Genomic DNA, 26,097 nt, shown 5'->3' on the forward strand with positions numbered 1-26,097 from the left:
AGCTTGAGATTAGAAATAAAAATGTCTGATTTAATACATAGCTAATAATCTCCTTGTGAAATTCTAATCAGCTTGCAGCATTAACTGGCCCCTCAAGGTAACTGCATTGAGAATCATCTCCACCTACTAAAATGAAACAGCTCAATAACAAAAACATAAGAATTGGTATGGAAATATTATAGTTATCAGTGACATGTTTATATATTGGGCACATTCCCTTTCCCCCCAGTAGTAATAATTATTCTTACATAATTTTAACCATAATTGCACCAAACCTCCCCTCATTCCAACAATCCCATTAAATACCAAAACACATGACCTCAAAATGCAAAGCATTCCTACAGCACCTCATCGCAAGAATTTTCCAAATACAAGAACTTGATCCCCCCAATGCAAGGACTTTGCTATATGCTTATACAAACCTCACCTAAGAGACTCACCCATCAATCCCCAATATGCATTATGAGTTTGGGTCTTGCACTATAGGAGCTATAAGAATTATAATGGGTGTTCGGCTTTGCCAGTCATGAGTGTGGAATTATGATCCACACTCATGCAGAATTAAGTCTTGATACAGAAAAATCAACAAAACCCCCTACCATAAAACCTTCATATATCCTGGAAATAGGTCCTGTGTTAATAATGTTGAAGTGGTTCAGCTGGTTTAATTATTCCTTGGCCTTTAATTTATTTATTTAGGTTCTCCTTTCTGTTAGCCTATTAGAGAAAGCAAAGTTTTGGCCAGTCCTCAAATGCTGAGGAATAATGAATTCACAAATAAATACTGATTATTTATAATACATTAAAGGGGCAGTCTAGTCAAAATTAAACTTTCATGATTCAGATAGGGCATACAATGTAAACAACTTTCCAATTTACTTTTATAATCAAAGGTGCTTTGTTCTCTTGCTATTCTTTGTTATAAGCTAAACTTAGGTAGGCTCATATGTTCATTTCTAAGCCCTTGAAGGCTGCCTCTACAGCTAGAAAACGCTAGTTAATTTGTGCCTTATAGATAACATTGTGCTCACTTCCGTGGAGTTACATAGAAGTCAGCACTGATTGGCTAAATGCAAGTCTGTCAAAATAACTGAAATAAGGGGGCAGTCTGCAGTGCAGATATTTAGATACAAGGGAATCACAGAGGTAAAAAGTGTATTCATATAACAGTGTTGGTTATGCAAACATGGGGAATGGGTAAAAAAGGGATTATCTATCTTTTTAAACAATAAACATTTTGGAGTAGCCAGTCCCTTTAAACAACATTGCAGAAATACAGGGTAGTAAAACCACTGTTTTATGAACATTTTATTTTGCACAGTAAGGTATTTTGCACACACAAAAGACAACTATCACCACTGCCTACTTGGACTAGTCAGGGGCTAAAAAGCCACTGAACAGTATGTGCTGGACTGTCCCTTTAATGTTCAATAACATTTTAAATAGTTAAATTCAGAGTTATCACTAAGGAAGCAGCTCTGCATGAGAACAGCTCTCAGTTTGTGAGGAATTCTTGTGGTTTAATCTTCACGTCCCAGCAGGTGTAACTGAAACAAGTTGTGAGACACCTGCTTCAGAGCTTAGTGTGAGAGCGGAAACAACTTAATAAACTGAGTTACTGTGAGACCCACATAAATAAATTCATTGGCTTAAAAACAAATAACTGTTTGCCTAAGTATTAAGAAACTCATTTTTGTAGCAATATGTAGTGATATAGTATCAATTATCTTTCTTTTTTCCTCTCTTAGTCCTTACTTCGGTTCACCTTCTCGCTCAGTTTTTTTTTTTTTTTTTTTGCATGGCAGTTATTCTGTACTAGGGATGGGCGAATGTGCTGCCAGTGCAATTCGTTTGGCAGAACAAATAATCCTGTGGACATTCATTTTGGAAAATCGAATGTTGATAAGAAGAAAAGCCCGTTAAATTCAGTAATTTAATAAATTGATATATAATAGATACAAATCTATAAATTCTAATTTTTCTATTTTGAATACTAGAGAGCATTAGAAATACTATTACAAATATTGATTTGAATTTTTCTAATTTGAATATTGCAGAATTTGAATCAAATTATTATAAAAATTCGAATTGAATATTATATTTAAACATAACTTTAGAAATACTATTACATTAAGTGAATGTTAGATTGTTGTACAAACATTCCAAGTGAACAAACAACATTTTTAAAATTCGTATAATTTTTTGACTGTTGCAAAAAACATTCGCCCTTCCCTATTCTGTTCTTTTATTCCTATTCAAGCTTATTCCTTCTTCCTCTGCTATGACGCTCGCCATTAAGAACATTAGTGACATCAAACAATTTGAGATTGTAGTATAAAAAGTTTACTTATATGTCATAAAAGAACCTTTGTAATATACTTTTATTTTTTATTTATGCACTGTTTCCTATAATTTAATTCTGAAAATTGTGGGCTTTCCACTTCCTAATAAAAAAGGAAATGCAGACGCCAGACTTAAAGGACCACTCAGTGAAGTAGAATTACATAATTAACAAGTACATAATAAAAAGACAATGCAATAACACCTACAGTACTTCAAATAAACAGTAGATTTTTTTATCGGACAATTATTTTTTCTCCCATTTTCCAGCCCGCTGTATCGTGTGACAGACATCAGCCAATCACAGACTAGTATACGTATACCCTGTGAGCTTGTGCACATGCTCAGTAGGATCTTGTTCCCCAGAAAGTGTGCAAATAAAAAGACTGTGCAAAATTTGATAATGGAAGTGAATTGAAAAGTGTCTTAAAACTGCAAACTCTAACTCAATCATAAAACTTAATTTTGACTTGAGTGTCCCTTTAAGGGACCAATAAACACAGTAAAATAGCATAATCAGTAAATGCATAATAAATAGACTATGCAAAAGCACGTAGTTTGAATTCCAAACAAGTAGAATATTTTTCTGATAAATGTCAGTTAGTTACATTTTTCTTCCTAATGCATCATGTGACTGCCATCATCCAATCACAAAATTCATATCATTTTCTCCCAACAAAACAGCGCAGTCTGTGAAGAAAAGAAGAACTCCAATAGTGCAATATTGTGTATAATAAGCACTCTTTATTTACATCAAAGTAAGCCAAATACTCACAATATCTGGCGAAGATACAATCACATAAAGGTATCTTTTTAGATTTTCACATAAAATCGAGCTCTCATGCAGTCAGTACACGCTTTGGAAGTAAACAGCGATGTACCCGGTCGGCGTGTGACGTCAGCACCCGACAACAGCTGATTCTGTTGTCGGACTCCGTCTGCACACACTGACTCACAGGGCTCACAGGATCCCGGCCTCAACGCGTTTCTCGCCCCCTACTGGGCGCTTTTTCAAGAGTGTGGGATTGTTGGAATGAGGGGATTCCTCTTGAAAAAGCGCCCAGTAGGGGGCAAGAAATGCTATGAAGCCGAGATCCTGTGAGCCCTGTGAGTCAGTGTGTGCAGACGGAGTGTGAAACAGAATCAGCTGTTGTCGGGTGCTGACGTCAAACGCCGACCGGGTACATCGCTGTTTACTTCCAAAGCGAGTACAGACTGCATGAGAGCTCAATTTTATGTGAAAATCTAAAAAGATACCTTTATGTGATTGTATCTTTGCCAGATATTGTGAGTATTTGGCTTACTTTGATGTAAATATAGAGTGCTTATTATACACGATATTGCACTATTGGAGTTCTTCTTTTCTTCACAGACTGCGCTGTTTTGTTGGGAGAAAATTGTTTGATGTTTAAACTGCAAGACAAGCAGCGTGTTTTGAATAGCTGCATCTGGGTCTGAAAGGAGTATTTCGAAATCACCTCTATCAACAGTAAGACTGTGTCTATAATAAAAGAGAGATGTATACAAATATATATTTTTCACCATCAAGACTTTTTTTTATTATTTTTACATTTATTTTTATTTTTTCTTATTAGGATTTTTTCTTGGAGTGTTATATACACACATATGTGTTAGGGTTTTTATAATTTTAATTGTTTAGTTGTAACATATTATTTATTTGATAATTTATTATTTGTTTTATTTTATCACATTTGCTGAGATAGTATTGCGCTGAATCACTTGGTGGTTGTTTGTTACACAAAATGCATATATTTATATTCTGTGAATCTTGCACATGTTCAGTAGGATACCTCAGAAAGTGTGCATATAAAAAGATTGTGCACATTTGGACGGGAATTGGCTTACAATTGCATTCTCTATCTGAATCATAAAAGTTTAATTTTGACTTGACTATCCCTTTAACACTGCAATATTCAATACAATAATTGACCATAGAACAGAAGGAAACCAATGTAACAAAATGGTTGCACCAATTGTATTATGGACATTAAAAGTTTACAATTCTTTTTCAATATCTAAACAATTATTATACTTTTTAAAATGCATCTGTTATTGTCAGGTTTAAAATCTTTCCTTTAAATAAATCAAAATGTCTAGCATTTTATTTAGTGCATTTAGGGACAGTAAAGACAACATTTTTTTAAAGAATACATAGGTAGTCTCAGGAGCAGCAACACACTACTAGGAGCTAGCTGCTAATTGGTAGCTAAACACATACCTCTTGTCATTGGCTCACCCCATGTTCAGCTAGCTCACAATAGTGCATTGCTGGTCATTTAAATGGATATAGAACCCAATTTTTTTTTCTTTCATAATTCAGATAGAGCAGGCAATTTTTAAGCAACTTTCTAATTTACTCCTATTATCAATTTTTCTTCGTTCTCTTGGTATCTTTATTTGAAAAAGCAGGAATATAAAGCTTACGAGCCGGAACATCTTTGGTTCAGCACCTGGGCAGCGCTTGTTGATTGGTGGCTAAATGTAAGCACAGGAGCACCTGATAATGAATAAATAGACCAATAAACAAACAAAAACAAAAATCAAACAAAAAAAATATCATATTTTAGATTTAACAATTAAAAACTGACTTTAAAGGGACAGTACACTGTAAAATTGTTTTTATATGAATGTATTTTCAATGACTTGTTATACCAGCTGCAGAGTATAAAATGTATGAGAAATTGCATTTTCAGGTTTATTTGTGTATATGAAGTAGCTGGTTTTGTGCTTTTAAACCACAGCCTATTACAATGGGTTGAGCTTCAGGTAATATCAGATCTCATTATATTATCACTTTATGTACACACACTTGCTTCCTTATCTTGTATTTGTCTAGAAAACCAAAGCTCAATACTTAGAGAGAACAATGGGAAATTATCATTGTATTACTTAACTGAGAGTGTAATCTCTTCTGCTGGCTGTGTTTACTTAGCCTATTCAATAGAATATACTCCAGTATAGAAACATTCAGTATAGGTTGGGATACCACAGGCTAAATCAGCTATTTCAAATACCAAAATAGAGGTAAAGGAGCTACTTCTAAACAATTTAAAACGCTCCAGCAGGTAAAATTAATCATTGGGAACAATTTAAAGGGGAGAAAAAATTTGGGTGAACTGTCCCTTTAAAGGCACAGTCTGCTCCAGAATTTGTATTGTTTAAAAATATAGATAACCCTTTTATTACCCATTCCCCAGTTTTACATAACCAACACAGTTATATTAATGTACTTTTTACCTCTGTGATTACCTTGTATCTAAACCTCTGCAGACTGTCCTCTTATTTCAGTTCTTTTGACAGGCTTGCATTTTAGCCAATCAGTGACCTCTCATAAGTAACTCCACGGGCATGAGCACAATGTTATCTATATGGCACACAAGAACTAACACCCTCCACCAGTGGAAAAACTGTCAAATGCATTCAGAAAGGAGGCGGCCTTCAAGGGCTTAGACATTAGCGTATGAGCTTAGCTTTCAACTAAGAATACCAAGAGAACATGATAAAAGTGAATTGGAAAGTTGTTAAAATTTGTATGCACTATCTGAATCATGCAAGTTTAATTTTGACTAGACTGACCCTTTAATGTATGTTTAATACAAATAAAGAGCAAAATAAAGTGAAGAATACCTTCATCCTCCCAGCAATTTTTCCTACATCCCTTTCTGCTCTCAATGCCGTCTGGTAATACTGTTTGGTCTGTTGGCAAGTCATCTTCTGGCACGCTGCCGTCACCGTCTGCTGCGTCTGTAACACTCTCCTCTTCCACTATGTGCAATTTGTCTTCATCATCGGAATCAGAATTTGCTTCTAGCACATTGTTATAATTGGTAACTGTGGAAGATAATACAAAAACACTCCGTTTAGTGAACACAACCGTAACAATGATGTGTTAATATCATTGCATTCTAAGCATACACAAAGACATCTTACGGCTGATTAGCAAGTGTCAATTAGCAATTCTCTTGGGAATATACACAAAATAGTAAACTTCTAATTAGTATATAAAAACACAGATTATTAGCGTGAAGATGAACAATTCAGTTAGAGCCAAAGTACAAATCTGGAGTTGCAATTACATAAATGTATCCTTTCGCACGTTTTAATACACTTAAAGGAAAACTTTACGCATTTTTTCTAAAACGCATACCAAAAGAGTGGAATATAAACTAGGTGACATTTTTTTGCGGAAAGTAAAATCTTTTTTATATTTAATTTGAAAAATAACAGCTGTTTCAGCTGTTTACGTTGTGCCAACACTCATCAGCTGATATGTACTTGTTGATTGGTTGAGATGTACTTCCTGCTACTGATCATTGGCTTCCTGCATTGCTCATATGGGTGACTATGGGCATTTATACCCGACAGCTAACGAGAATTAGCAATAAGTATACAGCTGTACTGATTTTAAGATAAATCAGATAGCTTTTAGCCCATGTTTTCCCAATGTCTAAATGCTGTTCTTCTACATGAATGACAGAAAAGAAAAATTGAATACAGTTTCACTTAAGCACAATCTCTGAAATGTAAAGATCCACAGGTTATACAGTGATAAGAACTAATGATGATAATATAATTATCTCTGTTTGAAATGCACTGAGTTCTGCAGTGCAATACAGTGGATTAAATAAACACTGACAGGACAAGGTTAAAGGACCAGTCAACACTGTAGATTTGCATAATCAACAAATGCATGATAAGAAGACAATGCAATAGCACTTAGTCTGAACGTCAAATGAGTAGTAGATTTTTGTTAAATAAATTGTAAAGTTATGTCTATTTCCACTCCCCCTGTACCATGTGACAGCCATCAGCCAATCACAAATGCATATACGTATATGCTGTGAATTCTTACACATGCTCAGTAGGAGTTGGTGACTCAAAAAGTGTAAATATAGAAAGACTGTGCACATTTTGTTAATGGAAGTAAATTGGAAAGTTGTTTAAATTTGCATGCTGTATCTGAATCATGAAGTTTAATTTTGACTTGAGTGTCCCTTTAAGCAGGCTGGACAGAATGATTAGATGACCTTACTCTTGAGAGAGCTTACAATCTAATAGAGGAGAATTATAATAACTGCTATGGATTTTACCACTAAATAGTACAGGGACAGTCTACTTGAACATTTGTATTGTTTAACAAGATAGACAATCCCTTTATTACCCATTCCCAATTTTGCATAACCAACACTATTATATTAATATATTTTTTACCTCTGTGATTACATTGTATCTAAGCCTCTACAGACTGCCTCTTGTCTGAGTGATTTTAATAAACTTGCATTTTAGCAAATTAGTACTGGTTCCTGCATAACTCCACAGGTGCGAGAACAATGTTATCTTTATGGCACACATAAACTAGCACTGTATCGCTGTGAAAAGCTAATAATATACACTAAGATAAGAGGTGGCCTGCAGGGGCCTAGAAACAGCCAGAGATTTAGAGGTTAAAAAACATAATTTATGCTTACCTGATAAATTTATTTCTCTTGTAGTGTGTTCAGTCCACGGGTCATCCATTACTTATGGGATATATTCTCCTTCACAACAGGAAGTTGCAAGAGGATCACCCAAGCAGAGCTGCTATATAGCTCCTCCCCTCACATGTCATATCCAGTCATTCGACCGAAACAAGACGAGAATGGAGAAACTATAGGGTGCAGTGGTGACTGGAGTTATAATTTAAAATTTAGAACCTGCCTCAAAAAAGACAGGGCGGGCCATGGACTGAACACACTACAAGAGAAATAAATTTATCAGGTAAGCATAAATTATGTTTTCTCTTGTTAAGTGTGTTCAGTCCACGGGTCATCCATTACTTATGGGATACCAATACCAAAGCTAAAGTACACGGATGATGGGAGGGACAAGGCAGGAACATTAAACAGAAGGAACCACTGCCTGTAGAACCTTTCTCCCAAAAACAGCCTCCGAAGAAGCAAAAGTGTCAAATTTGGAAAATTTGGAAAAAGTATGAAGTGAAGACCAAGTTGCAGCCTTGCAAATCTGTTCAACAGAGGCCTCATTCTTAAAGGCCCAGGTGGAAGCCACAGCTCTAGTGGAAAGAGCTGTAATTCTTTCAGGAGGCTGCTGTCCAGCAGTCTCATAGGCTAAACGTATTATGCTACGAAGCCAAAAAGAGAGAGAGGTAGCCGAAGCCTTTTGACCTCTCCTCTGTCCAGAGTAAACGACAAACAGAGAAGAAGTTTGCCGAAAATCTTTAGTTGCCTGTAAGTAGAACTTCAGGGCACGGACCACGTCTAGATTATGCAAAACACGTTCCTTCTTTGAAGAAGGATTAGGACATAATGATGGAACAACAATCTCTTGATTGATATTCCTGTTAGAAACAACCTTAGGTAAAAACCCAGGTTTAGTACGCAGGACTACCTTGTCTGAATGAAAGATCAGATAAGGGGAATCACAATGTAAGGCAGATAACTCAGAGACTCTTCGAGTAGAGGAAATAGCCATCAAAAACAGAACTTTCCAAGATAAAAGTTTAATATCAATGGAATGAAGGGGTTCAAACGGAACACCCTGAAGAACTTTAAGAACCAAGTTTAAGCTCCAAGGAGGAGCAACAGTTTTAAACACAGGCTTAATTCTAGTCAAAGCCTGACAAAAGGCCTGGACGTCTGGATTCTCTGCCAGACGCTTGTGTAAAAGAATAGACAGAGCAGAAATCTGTCCCTTTAGTGAACTAGCGGATAAGCCCTTTTCTAAACCCTCTTGTAGAAAGGACAATATCCTAGGAATCCTAACCTTACTCCATGAGTAACTCTTGGATTCACACCAATATAAATATTTACGCCATATCTTATGGTAAATTTTTCTGGTAACAGGTTTCCGAGCCTGTATTAATGTATCAATAACCGAATCCGAAAACCCACGCTTTGATAGAATCAAGCGTTCAATTTCCAAGCAGTCAGCCTCAGAGAAATTAGGTTTGGATGGTTGAAAGGACCCTGAATTAGAAGGTCCTGCCTCAGGGGTAGAGACCATGGTGGACAGGACGACATGTCCACTAGGTCTGCATACCAGGTCCTGAGTGGCCACGCAGACGCTATCAGAATCACCGATGCTCTCTCCTGTTTGATCCTGGCAATCAGTCGAGGTAGCAACGGAAAAGGTGGAAACACATAAGCTATGTTGAAAACCCAAGGGGCTGCTAGTGCATCTACCAGCACCGCCCCCGGGTCCCTGGACCTGGATCCGTAACAAGGAAGCTTGGCGTTCTGGCGAGATGCCATGAGATCCAGATCCGGTTTGCCCCAACGACGAATCAGTTGAGCAAATACCTCCGGGTGAAGTTCCCACTCCCCCGGATGAAAAGTCTGGCGACTTAGAAAATCCGCCTCCCAGTTCTCCACGCCTGGGATGTAGATCGCTGACAGGTGGCAAGAGTGAGACTCTGCCCAGCGAATTATCTTCGAGACTTCCAACATCGCTAGGGAACTCCTGGTTCCCCCTTGATGATTGATGTAAGCCACAGTCGTGATGTTGTCCGACTGAAATCTGATGAACCTCAGTGTTGCTAACTGAGGCCAAGCTAGAAGAGCATTGAATATTGCTCTTAATTCTAGAATGTTTATCGGGAGGAGTTTCTCCTCCTGAGTCCACGATCCCTGAGCCTTCAGGGAGTTCCAGGCTGCTCCCCAGCCTAGTAGGCTGGCATCTGTTGTTACAATCGTCCAATCTGGTCTGCGAAAAGTCATTCCTTTGGACAGATGAACCCGTGACAACCACCAGAGAAGAGAATCTCTGGTCTCCTGGTCCAGATTTAGCAAAGGGGACAGATCTGAGTAATCCCCGTTCCATTGACTTAGCATGCATAGTTGCAGCGGTCTGAGATGTAGGCGCGCAAATGGCACTATGTCCATTGCCGCGACCATTAAGCCGATTACTTCCATGCACTGAGCTACTGATGGGCTTGCAATGGAGTGAAGGACACGGCAAGCATTGAGAATCTTTGATAACCTGGACTCCGTCAGGTAAATCTTCATCTCTACAGAATCTATAAGAGTCCCTAGAAAAGGGACCCTTGTGAGTGGTAACAGAGAACTCTTTTCCACGTTCACTTTCCACCCATGCAACCTCAGAAATGCTAGAACTATCTCTGTATGAGACTTTGCATTTTGAAAACTTGACGCTTGTATCAGAATGTCGTCTAGGTACGGAGCCACCGCTATGCCTCGTGGTCTTAGTACCGCCAGAAGTGAGCCCAGAACTTTGTAAAAATTCTCGGGGCCGTAGCTAACCCGAAGGGAAGAGCTACAAACTGGTAATGCCTGTCTAGAAAGGCAAACCTTAGGTACCGATTATGATCTTTGTGAATTAGTATGTGAAGGTAGGCATCCTTTAAGTCCACTGTGGTCATATATTGACCCTCTTGGATCATGGGTAGGATGGTCCGAATGGTTTCCATCTTGAACGATGGAACCCTTAGGAATTTGTTTAAGATTTTTAAGTCTAAGATTGGTCTGAAGGTTCCCTCTTTTTTGGGAACCACAAACAGATTTGAATAAAACCCTTGCCCCTGTTCCGTTCGCGGAACTGGGTGGATCACTCCCATCACTAAGAGGTCTTGTACACATTGTAGAAATGCCTCTTTCTTTACTAGGTTTGTTGATAACCTTGACAGATGAAACCTCCCTTGTGGAGGAGAAGTTTTGAAATCCAGAAGGTATCCCTGAGATATAATCTCCAACGTCCAGGGATCCTGTACATCTCTTGCCCAAGCCTGGGCGAAGAGAGAAAGTCTGCCCCCCACTAGATCCATCTCCGGAAAGGGGGCCCTGTCTTCATGCTGTCTTAGGGGCGGAAGTAGGCTTTCTGGCCTGCTTGCCCTTGTTGCATGACTGGTTGCCTTTCCAACCCTGTCTGTAACGAGCAGTAGTTCCTTCCTGTTTTGGAGCGGAGGAAGTTGATGCTGCTCCTGCCTTGAAATTACGAAAGGCACGAAAATTAGACTGTTTGGCCCTTGATTTGGCCCTGTCCTGAGGAAGGGTGTGGCCCTTACCTCCAGTAATGTCAGCAATAATTTCCTTCAAGCCGGGCCCGAATAAGGTCTGCCCTTTGAAAGGAATGTTCAGTAGTTTAGACTTAGAAGTTACATCTGCTGACCAGGATTTAAGCCATAGCGCTCTGCGCGCCTGTATGGCGAATCCGGAATTCTTAGCCGTAAGTTTGGTTAAATGCACTACGGCATCCGAAACAAACGCATTAGCCAGCTTAAGGGTTCTAAGCTTGCTCAAAGACTCATCCAATGGTGCAGTGCGAATCGCCTCTTCCAGAGACTCAAACCAGAATGCCGCTGCAGCAGTGACAGGCGCAATGCATGCAAGAGGCTGTAATATAAAACCGTGTTGAACAAACATTTTCTTAAGGTAACCCTCTAATTTTTTATCTATTGGATCTGAGAAAGCACAGCTATCCTCCACCGGATAGTAGTACACTTGGCTAAAGTAGAAACTGCTCCCTCCACCTTAGGGACCGTCTGCCATAAGTCTTGTGTGGTGGCGTCTATAGGGAACATTTTTCTAAATATCGGAGGAGGGGAAAAAGGCACACCGGGTCTATCCCACTCCTTGCTAATAATCTCTGTAAGCCTCTTTGGAATAGGAAAAACGTCAGTACACACCGGTACCGCATAGTATTTATCCAGCCTACATAATTTCTCTGGGATTGCCACCGTGTCACAATCATTCAGAGCCGCTAACACCTCCCCTAGCAACACGCGGAGGTTCTCAAGCTTAAATTTAAAATTTGAAATTTCTGAATCCGGTCTCCCCGAATCAGAACCGTCACCCACAGAATGAAGCTCTCCGTCCTCATGTTCTGCAAATTGTGACGCAGTATCAGACATGGCTCTGGTGTCATCGGCACGCTCTGTCCTTAACCCAGAGCTGTCGCGCTTGCCTCTTAACTCGGGCATATTGTATAATACTTATTTCATAACATTAGCCATATCATGTAAAGTGATTTGTAAGGGCCTTGATGTACTTGGCGCCTCAATCTCACGCACCTCCCGAGCGTGAGACGAAGGTACTGACACGTGAGGAGAGTTAGACGGCATAACTTCCCCCTTGTTGTCTGGTGATAATTTCTTTATCGGTACAGATTGACTTTTATTCAAAGTAATATCAATACAATTGGTACACATATTTCTATTGGGCTCCACATTGGCTTTTAAACATAGTGAACAAGCAGATTCCTCTGTATCAGACATGTTTAAACAGACTAGCAATGAAGCTAGCAAGCTTGGAAATTACTTTCAATAAGTTTACAAGCAATATAAAAAACGCTGCAGCGCTTTTAAAAACACAGTTGAATAACAAAGAACTAATTCAGTTATAGACAACAATTCTTTAAATGTATTAATTAGCAGAGGATTGCACCCATTAGCAAAAGGATGATTAACCCCTCAGTACCCAAAAACGGATATCAAATTAAGATTTAACGCTTTTATCACAGTCAAACACACTGTCACAGGTCTGCTGTGACTGATTACCTCCCTCAAAAACGAATTTTGAAGACCCCTGAGCTCTCTAGAGACGTCCTGGATCAAGGAGAAAGAAGCAGGAAGACTGTGCTAGAATTTTAACTGCGCAACAAGGCGCTAAAAAAGGCCCCTCCCACTCATTTACAACAGTGGGAGACCTGATATAACGGTTTCTATGCAGAAATATACGTTAGCCATGTGGAAAAAAATCATGCCCAAAAGGATTTATCACCAAAGTACCTCACAAAAACGAATAACATGCCAGTAAACGTTTTAAAAACAAACTTTTTTTAATGTCATGCAAAGTTATCACTAAGCCTGCTACCAGTCGCTTCCACTGCAGATAAGGCTTAAGCATTATTTCAGTATTAACAGTATTTTCTCAGTCAAATTCTAGTCCCTAGAAAATAACTCTACTGTGCATACATTTATCAGCCTGATACCAGTCACTACTACTGCATTTAAGGCTGTACTTACATCATACGGGTAACAGCAGTGTTTTCTTAGTCAATTCCATTCCCAGAAAATATTGTACTGCACATACCTCATTTGCGGGGGACCCCGCATGCTATTCCCATTTTCTGAAGTTACCCCACTCCTCAGAATGTCGAGAACAGCCAGTGGATCTTAGTTACGCCTGCTAAGATCATAGAAAACGCAGGCAGTTTCTTCTTCCAAATACTGCCTGAGATAGAAAAACAGCACACTCCGGTGCCATTTAAAATAACAAACTTTTGATTGAAGAATAATTAAGTAAAAACTCCAACTCCTCTCGCGACCTCCTTCTTTGTTGAGGGTTGCAAGAGAATGACTGGATATGACATGTGAGGGGAGGAGCTATATAGCAGCTCTGCTTGGGTGATCCTCTTGCAACTTCCTGTTGGGAAGGAGAATATATCCCATAAGTAATGGATGACCCGTGGACTGAACACACTTAACAAGAGAAAGTATATTATTATAACAATGTTGGTTGTGCAACGCTAGGGAATGGGTAGTAAAGGCATTATCTATCCTTTTAAACAATACAATAAAATCAAATAGACTGTCCCTTTAAAGGGACACTGAACACATTTTTTTTCTTTCATGATTCAGAAAAGCATAAAATTTTAAGCAACATTCTAATTTACTCCTTTTATCAATTTTTTTTTTCGTTCTCTTGCTATCTTTATTTTAAAAGCAGGAATGTAAATCTTAGCAGCCAGCCCCTTTTAGGTTCAGCACCATGGATAGTGCTTGCTTATTGGAGGCTTACATTTAGCCACCAATAAGCAAGCATAACCCATGTTCTCAACCAAAAATGGGCCGGCTCCTATGCATCACATTCCTGCTTTTTAAATAAAGATAGCAAGAGAACAAAGAAAAATTGATAATAGGAGTAAATTAGAAAGTTACTTAAAATTGCATGCTCTTTCTGAATCATTAAATCTGCTGTAACTGAGCAGCCCAAATCAGGTGACTGGCAGATATATATGTATGCCACATCTTATTGGCTCATCAGCCTTGTTCTTCTGATAAGCGGTTATAAATTACACCTGGGAGTCTGACTGAAACTATGAGTTTAACCTGATTTATTTTTACATTAGTCCTTTAAAGGATTATTCCTATTAAAGCCTGAATAGGCCCAGGATAAAAAAAAATTATACCTCTGTGGATTTGATGTACCTTTAAAGGTAAACACATGCGGGTATATTTATAAAGCAGCAGGGGCTTAAGACCGCTGCTCCTTAACTCGAAATCAGATACGATTGGGATGATTGACACCCCCTCCTAGCGGCCGAATGGCCCCGAATGTGCAGGGGGTGGCACTGCACAAGCAGTTCACCAGAACTGCTTGTGCAGTGTTAAATGCCAACAGCATATGCTGTCGGCATTTAGTGATGTCGGGCGGACATGATCCGCTACAGCCATTGTATTTACAAAACACATATGTTGTCGTCATATAGAATAACATATCAATGTCTAAACATTTTTAAATCAAATTAAGATATTGTTTGCTACAATTGTTTTTCAAAAAACAAACTCCACCTGCCACTAGCCTCATTTGGAGGGGCCACTGTGGGTTTGTGACTGCATCTGACAAGGCGAGCCATGGTCATTATGCTAGTATAAAATGCATTGTTTTGCAGTTGTTATTTTTTTACCTGATAAAGCCAATTAAGGAAAGATATGTAGCAGGACCAGTCTTGATAAGTTTGTAGTGTGCTTTTTCAGTTCTGAGAATTAAAAAAGCCACAATTTATTGAGCTAAATTACATGAAAAGGGGCAAAATAATCTATTAAAGTATAATGAAAAGTCATTTTACTATGTGTAACTAAACAATTGATATTCATTAAGGTGTTTGAAATCCTAATAAATGGATATAAAATTGTGCTCCTTTAGCAGAAAAAAATATGTTAAAACAAAGTAAACATTTCACAGTACACTGTTCCTGTAATGTAATGCAACTGCTTTATATTTTTCTGTTTTATAATCTCACCACCATTGTAATCAATATGTTATTTATGAGTGGAATTTATTATTCTTTGGTAACAGATGTTTTATCATATTTTATTTTCACTCTAGATCAATGTGTTGTTTATTTCTCTGCCTTTTCCATAATTAAAACTCAATAAAAAAAATGCGCTTATAGCAAGAAGATTAAAAATAACAAATGGTACTCAACATCCATACACATCTTTGGAATTGAGAAGGAATCTAAGCAAATATATTCCTGCAACTTGTTTACATGTATAAAAGGCATCAATAATAACATAATAAACAGCATAAAAATGCTTAAAGGGACATAGAGATAAAATATAATAATATGTACTTTAATTACTTTACCTGCAAATTTATACTGCAGTGCCTCACCATTAAAGGGACATTATACACTCATTGTTTCTTTGCATAAATGTTTTGTAGATGATCTATTTATAAAGCCCATAAAGTTTTTTTTTTTAAATAAATGTATAGTTTTGCTTATTTTTAAATAACATTGCTCTGATTTTCAGACTCCTAACCAAGCCCCAAAGTTTTATGTGAATACCGTCAGCTACCTTCTCCAGCTTGCTCCTGTTTGTGTAAAGGGTCTTTTCATATGCAAAAGAAGGGGGAGGGGGGGAGTGTCTTATTTCCCACTTGCAGAGGGCTTTCCAGCTACCTTTTCAACAGAGCCAAATTGACAGCTTCTAAGTAAGTTTTTAAACAGTTTTATACTGGATTTTTATACCAGTATCTGTGCATCTTATTCTTTATAGTAGTGTCTATTACATGCAGTTATATGAAAATGAGTGTATACTGTCCCTTTAACCCTTTCTTTTTAGTTTCTGAATTGTAAAGCTCTAACTCCTCTCACACAATTCCTTTTATGGCTGTATCTATTTTGTTGCTTTGGTAGAATGCAAAAATGCATAGATATTATCTGCTGGGGCATGCCTAGAAGCTGTAAACTCAGTTGAAATACAATGCCTGTGTCTAAACACTGATAATGTGGGGAGGGGGGGTGGAGTTGGCTGCTCCAGGCAGCTTAGCTATGTAATTAATTTTGCTTATTTTTGAAAATGGATTTTAAAATACAGTACTTGCCAGCAATTTTTAAACAGTTTTTTATGCAATCAATTTTTAATTAATTAGCCCTTTTGGGACATGCACAGATCTCAACCTGCACGAAACAGAACATGGATACAAATTAAAGACATTAACTGTTTTTTAAAGTGATATTAAATACAGATTGGAAATTTCATATCTGAAAATTATTTTACAAAGAATAATAGTGCTTTATTTTGTCAAATGAATATATTTGTAAGTTTTTTCTTTTCACAAATTCCTCTGCCTCAAGAAAAAAGGGAGCCAATTCCAACCCTGTCCATATGCTTCATACCCAAAGCAAAGATGTGTTGTAATTGCTGTTCTGTGAGCCTCATGCATGTATTTTTTTATTTGCAGCATTAATCTGTGCAGTCAAACACAAAACATTTTAACTTGCAAAAAAAGTGTCATGGCTAAAATGCTGAGAGTATATGACACGTGTTTGCTAAAAATCTAAAGTTTTATGGCATACCTCCTAAACTTTTTTTTTTTAATCTGAATAAGTTTTTAAGCTATATATAAACAGGTTCATTGACTTCTGTTATAGTTATAGTACATTTGGTTTTCAAAAGACAAAAAATATATAAACTATAATAATTGCAATAAAAATGAATACAAAACAGAGTAAGCATTCAAAAACATCATTTTTGTATTACTACCAAATGTTGTTTTGGCAAAAAATAAAACATTCCTGCATCATTTGTGCAAAATATCCAGAATCTCCTTTCTTGAGTATGATATGTCTTCCGCTTCATGATATGCTTGTATATATTTATGTATATTTTTTATTCAGTGCACAACAAATTACATACACCAGGTAAAGGGCAGCAATATTCTTGCAATGCAGCCCTGCTATGTTTAAAAAAAAAAAAAAAAAAAAAGTGTGATTAGTGAACTCTACTTAGGCAAAATTCCATTTTATTTTGGGTTCAAACAGCATTTTGGTTTAGCAACACAGAAAATATTCCTGCCCTAAATAGCTTTGAGTATCGTTTTCTGCACATTAGTGATTACCTGGCAAAGATTCTTGGTATTAGGGCTGCAACTAACGATTATTTTCATAATTGATTAATCGGCCGATTATTTTTTCGATTAATCAACTAATCGGATAAATAAAAAAAAAACATAAGACTACAACTTTACAATAACACAACTGTTTGTATACTTTTTAAACAGCAGAACAAATTTTTATAATTAAAGGGACAGTTTACTCAAACATTTTCTCCCCTTTAATTTGTTCCCAATTATCCACTTTACCTGCTGGAGTGTATTAAATTGTTTACAAGTAGCTCCTTTACCCTTATATTGGCATTTGAAATTGTTAATTTAGCATGTGGTATCCCCACCTATTCTGAAAGTTTGTGGCCGCGCGTACCAGCTATAGATAAGCTTTGTAAACACAGCCAGCAGAAGAAATTACACTCACAGTATGATAAAGCAGTGATAAGGTAATAAAATGTTGATTTTCCATTGTTCTCTCAAAGTATTGGTGATTGTTTTAAGGACAGATATAAGATAAAGAAGCAGGTATATGTGCACAATGTGATACAGTAATGAGATCTGATTATACCTACAAGCTCAACCTATTTTATTAGGCTGTGGCTTCAAAACCCAAAACCAGAGCTTTAATATACAGAAATAAACCTTAAAAAGCTAATTTTCATACATTTTTTACTCTGCAGTTGGTAAAAAAAGCAATTGTAAACACATTAAGGGAAAAACTTTTTTATAGTATACTGTCCCTTTAAGCAAAACAACACCACAAACTGTTTCAAAAGAGGTAGAACTAGAAAGAGGTAAACTATCACATATCCCACCTTTCAGAAACTTTGAATTGAAATGCAAAAATGTCAGCATGCCCACATGCTCCTGGCTGAGGCTGGCTCTCTTTTTACAAGCTATTTTGCCTGTAGCAGATAAGAGGCGCTCAGATGGTGTTGAGGTGCCTGAGATGCATAGGTAGGGTTTTGCCAATTTCACCAAGGTTGGATATTTATCTTTGTTAACTCTCCACCAATGCAAGGGGCTTCTTCTTAACAAGGTAAGTCTGGACTTCATTCTATCATAACAAAATATCTTGAATATCTATATGCACTGGTAAATAACCAGCTATAAGATTATGGGAAAAAATATCTAGTCCACTCTTAAAGTATATATATACACTTATAGAGGTTGGATTTGGTGCATATTACATACAATTAATTAAAATGCAACAAAAAAAAAGTAAAACGTGCTAAGGACTTGAGATATATATATATCAATAACAGGACAAAAGCCTTACACATTTATCTATAGTAGATATAATCGGCAGCAGCAAGCAATCCGTTAATAATTGTGCAAACAAATAATAGTGCATATCAATTTAAATAACAAATCCTATCAATCTAGGGCTAGGTGTAAACAACAAGCTTGGCACTATATCATGCAAAGCATAGCCCCAAATTACCTGATTTAATATAAACAATCCAAATGATGACTCATATTTGTTTTTCTTGGTTGCACATAAGCCAGGAGCAGTTATAAATTTACACTGTCCTGAAAAAGTGAGAAGTAAACGTCTGTAGACATCCTTTAGGCTAAGGGCATAAAACACAATACCATGTGCAGGAGCTCATTGGAGTGAAGCTGGTGCCATGCACAGATCCACTAATTGCAAACCAAATAATCGATTATGAGATTCGTTGACAACTATTTTCATAATCGATTATTATCAATTATTTTGATTAGTTGTTGCAGCTCTACTTGGTATCAAATAAACATATTTTCCCCTTCGGTGTATAATTTTGATTATAATTAATCTATCAAATTTACAGTTATGATTACCTGGGTAGAGGGACAGCTGGATCAATATCCCAAATTACAACAAAACAACAAAGCATAGGATTTGAAATTTAAAAAAGTAATTAATCACTTCTTGCTTTTATTTCTGTCTGTGTGGGTGTGTCTGTGTATGTTTGTGTCAGTGTTTGTGTGTGTCTGTGTCTGTCTGAGTGTGCGTGTATGTGTTTATATGTGTGTGTATATGTATATATGTGTGTGTATATGTATATATGTGTGTGTATGTGTATATATGTGTGTGTATGTGTTTATATGTGTATGTGTTTATATGTGTGTGTATATGTATATATGTGTGTGTATGTGTATATATGTGTGTGTATGTGTTTATATGTGTATGTGTTTATATGTGTGTGTATGTGTATATATGTGTGTGTATGTGTTTATATGTGTATGTGTTTATATGTGTGTGTATGTGTTTATATGTGTGTATGTGTATATATGTGTGTATATGTGTTTATATGTGTGTGTGTGTTTATATGTGTATATGTTTATATGTGTGTGTATGTGTATATATGTGTGTGTTTATATGTATATGTGTTTATATGTGTGTGTATGTGTTTATATGTGTGTGTATGTGCATATATGTGTGTTTAAGTGTTTATATGTGTGTGTGTGGTGCAGAATGTAGTTGGCTAGTCAGGGGAGAAAGGTAGAAAAGTAACTAGTCCAGAGGGAAAAAAGTTACTAGTCCACTCAATGTTACAGATAGGAAAAAATACCCAGGCATTTTTTACTCATCCACTCCACATATATTGACATTGGAAAAACTTGAGAGTGAAATGTATGGGTGTAGGAGGTCATTATATTCAACATTAACTAAGCTGTATATATATTCATATAAAGAATAAACTAACGATCAGACAATGTAGTAGTCTTTAAAATGATCAGAGACTTGCCAGCTATAACAACTGTATGACAAGCCCATATAACCATTAGTGTGATGCAGTGAAATGGGAAACTCTAGCAGTCTCTTCTATGATATCTCAGACACACACTGTAATCTCACTGCACATACGAAATTTGAACTTATCTTCTCCTCAGGAACATAAGAACCTCATTTAGATATCTCTTCATAACTGACTTCTATGACCAATGTAATGCCAGATGCATGCAATCTTGACAGGCTTTTATCAAACAAAGGATAAAGTCAATTAGTGCAAGGTCATGCATAGAAGTCACACATACCTGCATATGGTACAAACTCTGCCTCATTTCTCTGACCCACTCTATGGGGCTAGGAATGGTTATTAATAACAGCCTTCATTCAAGACATAGACAGAAGCAACAGCATTAAAGACATTATAACAGTTTTCAAATCACTTAAGTCTAGCAAGTGTTCTATTCTGCAGATCAAGTGATTTAAAAACAGTTATTACTTCCATAGCATTCTCTGGAGTGACCTTCAATAATTCTCTGTATCTTTATTCCAGGGTTACTTTTTCATTGCTTAAGACCTTACAAAACACTACAGCTTTATTAATCATAGGATGAAAAATTACTATAGCACATAACAGAAAAGAAAAATATAAAAATATACCGGCTTCCTGCAGCACATATCAAAAGAACTTAAAGGGACACTCAAGTCAAAATAAAACTTTCATGATTCAGATAGAGCATGCAATTTTAAACAACTTTCCAATTTATTTCCATTAACAAAATATGCACAGTCTTTTAATATTTACACTTTTTGAGTCATCAGATCCTACTGAGCATGTGCAAGAATTCACAGCATATACGTATATGCATTTGTGATTGTCTGATGGCTGTCACATGATACAGGGGGAGTGGAAATAGAAATAACTTTGCAATTTATTTTAAAAAAATCTACTACTCATTTGCAGTTCAGACTAAGTGGTATTGCATTGTCTTCTTATAATACATTTGTTGATTATGCAAATCTACTGTACTGACTGGTCCTTTAAAGGGATAAAACCCCCAATTTTTTTCTTTCATGATTCAGATAGAGCATGCAATTTTAATCAACTTTCTAATTTACTCCTGTTATGATTTTTAATTCGTTCTCTTGCTATCTTTATTTGAACAAGCAAGAATGTAAGCATGGGAGCCGGCCCATTTTTGGTTCAGCACCTGAGTAATGCTTGCTGATTGGTGGCTACCAATCAGCAGACGCTACCCAGGTGCTGAACCAAAAATGGGCCGGCTCCTATGTTTACATTACTGTTTTTTCAAACAAAGATAGCAAGAGAACAAAGCAAAAAAGAAAAATGTGGGGTTTGTATCACTTTAACACACAAAAAATGGTAGACTTGCCCCATATAAATTATAAATTAAAAAGACAAACAATTTCTCAAAAAACATTGAAGAATGCCTCTAAATATCAATAATGTATAAAACTTGTTCTGTGACCAAATCACTCATAGTCAACATACTGGCACAGGTTACTTTGCTCGGAATACAAACAGGAACACAGCCTCTGTCAAAAAACTCCAGGTGGAATTCCAGCAATGAAGAGACCATCTGTTACCGCTAACTGATTACCCTATGTGTGATGCCATTTATTTGAAAGTAACAGCCCTCATAAACACAACTTTTACGGGACTTAAGAAAAAGATTTTGTATGCAAATGCAATCAGTTTTTTTAAGGCAGGGCTTGACAAATATGTTCAGTATCTTGTAACCAGCCAGATATATATATATAGCAAAAGATGTAGATCCGCACTCGCTGGACTTTTCAAAAGTGATTACCTTATTAAGAATAGTGACGTTTTGGGGATCAAACTCCTCTGACTACTATAGGCACACACCATCAACTGGTCAAACATTGCTTCATAATACGCTTGTAACAGTGGCTTTTAACCCATTATTTACCAGTAATTCACATGCACAGGTGAATTTACCCCTTTATTACAATTTAGACACAAAAGCAATCAAGGGGTGAAATTGCTGCTTTATATCACAGCAGTAGTAGTAATATTGCTTATGTGACCTCTATTTAGAGGGACATGAAACCCACATTTTTTCTTTCCCGATTCAGAAAGAGCATGCAATTCTTAACAACTTTCAAATTTATTTGTATTATTTAATTTGCTTCATTCTCTTCTTATCCTTTGCTGAAAGGTTTATTTGGGAAAGCTCAGGAGCAGCAAAGCACCTAGGTTCTATCTGCTGATTGGTGGCTGCAAATATATGCAGATTGTCATTGGCTCACCCATGTGTTCAGTTAGAAACCAGTAGTGCATTGCCGCTCCTTCAACAAAGCATACCAAGAGAATGAAACAAATTTGATAATAGAAGCTGGAAAGCTGTTTAAAATTGTATGTTCTACCTAAATCATGAAATATTTTTTTTGGGTTTCATGTCCCTTTAAACAAATCCTGTAACCATAAGGGGTAACCTGTAACATTTAAAGGGCCATGTATTCAAGCAAGAATATATCAAATGGGCCTTACTTTTAGCCATTATTTTGGCATTACAACAAAAGAATGAGTTGGAAAAAGGAATTGACAGTGAGAGTGGTTATTTGTGGGTAGTATGGAAGATATTAGTGTGAAGGTTATTAAAGGGACATTAAACACTAAATACATGCTAGATAGAATGATACATTCAAAGAAAAGATTAGTCCATGACTAACATGTAGATGTATTTTTTAAAGTTTCATTAGTTGTTTAAAAAGTGACAAAATAAGTGTAAAGTTTTAGTGCCTATAAAACACTGGGAGCTGCCATGTTGTAACTTGTGTTACCTTCTATGCTGTGGCCAATTAGAGACAGTTATAAATAGGTCACTAGAGTGTGCAGCCAATGGTTGTGCTGGATTTAACAGTGTTCTGCACTTCCATTTCTAACAGGAACTGAAAAGCTCAATATTTCAGAATGGAATTACAGGCAAAGAGGACAAAATAAATAATGAAAGTATATTGCAGAGCTGTTTTATTATATACAATTTACCATTTTATATTACCATCTCAAAGTGTTTAATGTCCCTTTAAATGACCCGAGTCGCCGCTTGTATTTGACTGTCCCTTTTTGTTAATACAAATTAACACGCTGATCAGAGCAATTTAAAAAAATAATACAAAAGATTTTTCAACCCGATATGATAACTATATACAATTTAAGGATAAAATAAGCTTGTATTACTGGAGCTAAAGGACAATGTATATGCGATGAGTGAGTGGTAACAAATATTTTTTTACAAAACGCGTTCGTTCAGTACAATGATAACACATATTTCTTGGATAAAATGATAGAAAACTGACAGGGCTTCAGTTGTCAATTTGCAAACTCCTACAATTATTAATAATACAAAACAGAAAACAGAAAAAGTGCAAGTTTTAGTATTACCAATAAGCCCCAACAAATGCTAACACTCGTTTTTCATTACAACATGGAACACCATAAAATGGCGCACAATTTAACAAATGAAAACAAACTGCTAGGTTACAAACATTTTCCTTCTTGGAATAAGTCACCCAGCACCAGTGGAAAAAGGAGACATTTACAGAGCCAGAGGGATGCTGGAACCAATTATTTTATATATTCCTACACCAATGACGCCAAGCTGGAATAATACATACACGTTTAGATGTCATTTCCATTTTCACAAGGTAACAATAGAAATAATCATCTTCACGTATATTTCTGGGCAATATTATTTAAATCCTTTTCTTTCTTGTTAATTTGGACCAACCTGGGGCAGAATATTTTAAATCTAGATATAAGATATATACAGTTTGTTTCAACATCAATAAAAATGATTATATGCCAAGAAAAAGTTCCTTTAAAAATTATGAAAATGAAAAGTCCTTAAAGGGCCACTAAACCCAAAATCTTTCTTTCATGATTCAGATAGAACATACAAATTTAAACAACATTGCAATTTACTTCTATTATTTATTTTGCTTCATGTTTTAGATATCCTTATTTGAAGAAAAAGCAATGCACATGGGTGAGCCAATCACATGAGGCTTCTATGTGCAGCAACCAATCAGCAGCTACTGAGCATATCTAGATATGCTTTTCAGCAAAGAATATCAAGAGAATAACACATATTAGATAATAGAAGATGTTTAAAAATGCATCTTTCTAAATCATGAAAGAAAAAGTGTGGGTGTCATGTCCCTTTAAGTAAATTACGTATATTAGATGTGTAGATACCCAAAGAAAAAAGTTTCAGTGTTTCTTTGTCAGCCTATAAACTTATAAAATATATATGATAAACATACATTTTGCAAAGTTGAAATTGCTTCAGAATATTCAATCTTTAAATAAAGTGATACACTTTGTACTTTTACATTTATCAACAGCCAAGTATTATTTTTCCATTTCGCAGTTTAAAAATTGCATCTATGAACTGGCCAACAACATCCAGGCATTGAGAAGAACAGTACACTTGAAGGACCCATGACTGTGGGGTCGATTATCTAAAGCACTCTGGCCTGGCGAGATTATTTAAGAATGCTCGCCAGTCATATTTCCCTGGTGGAATTATATAAAGCCCCTTTTTTACCCTGAAAACAGGGAGTCTCGCTAAGGGGTGAATACTGCATTTTGATATGGAAAGGAGATGCAGAAATAACAAAAGTGCACAATGAAAATCATAATTTTTAAATCATACAAAACAAATAACTGCATCATTAACACATAAATATTCAGGGGAAAAATATTTTATTAAGGTGAATCAAAGACTGTAACAAAACTGTTCTCCAAAAATCATATTTTATAAAAAATGTAAAATTTGTATGTAAATTACATAGGAATAAATCGTCTTAAATATGCACAGCGTAATTCGTAATTTAAGAACAGTAGATGTGCAAAAACACATTGAAATTCATTTTTATTAGTACAAAATACAAAGTGTAATTGTTGATTTTTCTTAAGATGGGCTGAACCGGAGCGTTCCATGGGCATGTATGAAATTTTCTCTGTAAGCCCAGTGTTATTCTCTAAACATTTCCACCCTACAGTTTTCACTGTTTTTTCTTGCAAATGAAAAGGTGGAGAGGTTGTTACAAAATACTTAAAGGGACATGAAACACAAAATTTTTCTTTCATGATTGAGATAGAGGATACAATTTTAAACAACTGTCAAATTTACTTCTATCATTTAATTTGCTTCCTTCTCTTGTTATCCTTTGTTGAAAGGTTTATCTAGGCAAACTCAGAAACAGCAGATAACCTATGTTCTAGCTGTTGATTGGTAGCTGAATATATATATATATATATATATATATTGATTGTGATTGGCTCACCAATGTGTTCAATAAGAAACCAGTAGTGCATTGCTGCTCCTTCAACAAATGGTAACAAGAGATTGAAACAAATTAGATAATAAAAGTAAATTAGAAAGTTGTTTAAAATTGTATTCTCTATCTGAATCATGAAAGAAAAAATTTGGGTTTCATGTCCCTTTAATGCCCTAATAGAAAACACTTGCATACGAACATATAGGTGATTGTAAGATGCTATACGCAGAAAGCTGTGTAATGTGACTTATATTGGCTGCAGTATTTAATTTTTAAAGTGCACCCCACGCTCACTGATAACTTCGTTCTACAGAGTAAAGTTTTCCTTTCCAGCGAGCTCCATTAATTTCAATAGGAGACATCACGCCACTCGCAGGGTCCTATTTTAAGATAGTTCCACCAGGGCAGCCCATGCGAGAGTCGGTGTGAAAAACCAAGTTTGATCTGGTGGGATTTAGATAATTCGCCCCTGTGTATTTTCATTGTCTAACCAAAACTTGCTTGTATTATTATTATTCTTTATTTCTAAAGCGCCAACAGATTCTGCAGCGCTGTCCATGAGTACAGAAATAAAAGTACAAGGTGAGACATTACAATATAAGACAAAATGTAGCAAACAAATAC

General features: G+C 36.3%; 1 protein-coding gene across 3 annotated transcripts in view; it reads right to left on the minus strand.

Moving 5' to 3' along the window:
• The window catches only part of ZEB1 (zinc finger E-box binding homeobox 1), a 288,560-nt gene that overhangs the window by 122,811 nt on the left and 139,652 nt on the right, over positions 1-26,097 (minus strand). For all 3 annotated transcript variants that reach the window (XM_053713869.1, XM_053713871.1, XM_053713870.1), the window contains exon 2: positions 5,989-6,192. In XM_053713869.1, coding sequence (XP_053569844.1) covers positions 5,989-6,192 — 204 coding nt within the window. The remainder of the gene's footprint in view (positions 1-5,988; positions 6,193-26,097) is intronic.

Source organism: Bombina bombina, chromosome 5 (assembly GCF_027579735.1).
Source record: "Bombina bombina isolate aBomBom1 chromosome 5, aBomBom1.pri, whole genome shotgun sequence".
Classification (NCBI taxonomy): domain Eukaryota; kingdom Metazoa; phylum Chordata; class Amphibia; order Anura; family Bombinatoridae; genus Bombina; species Bombina bombina.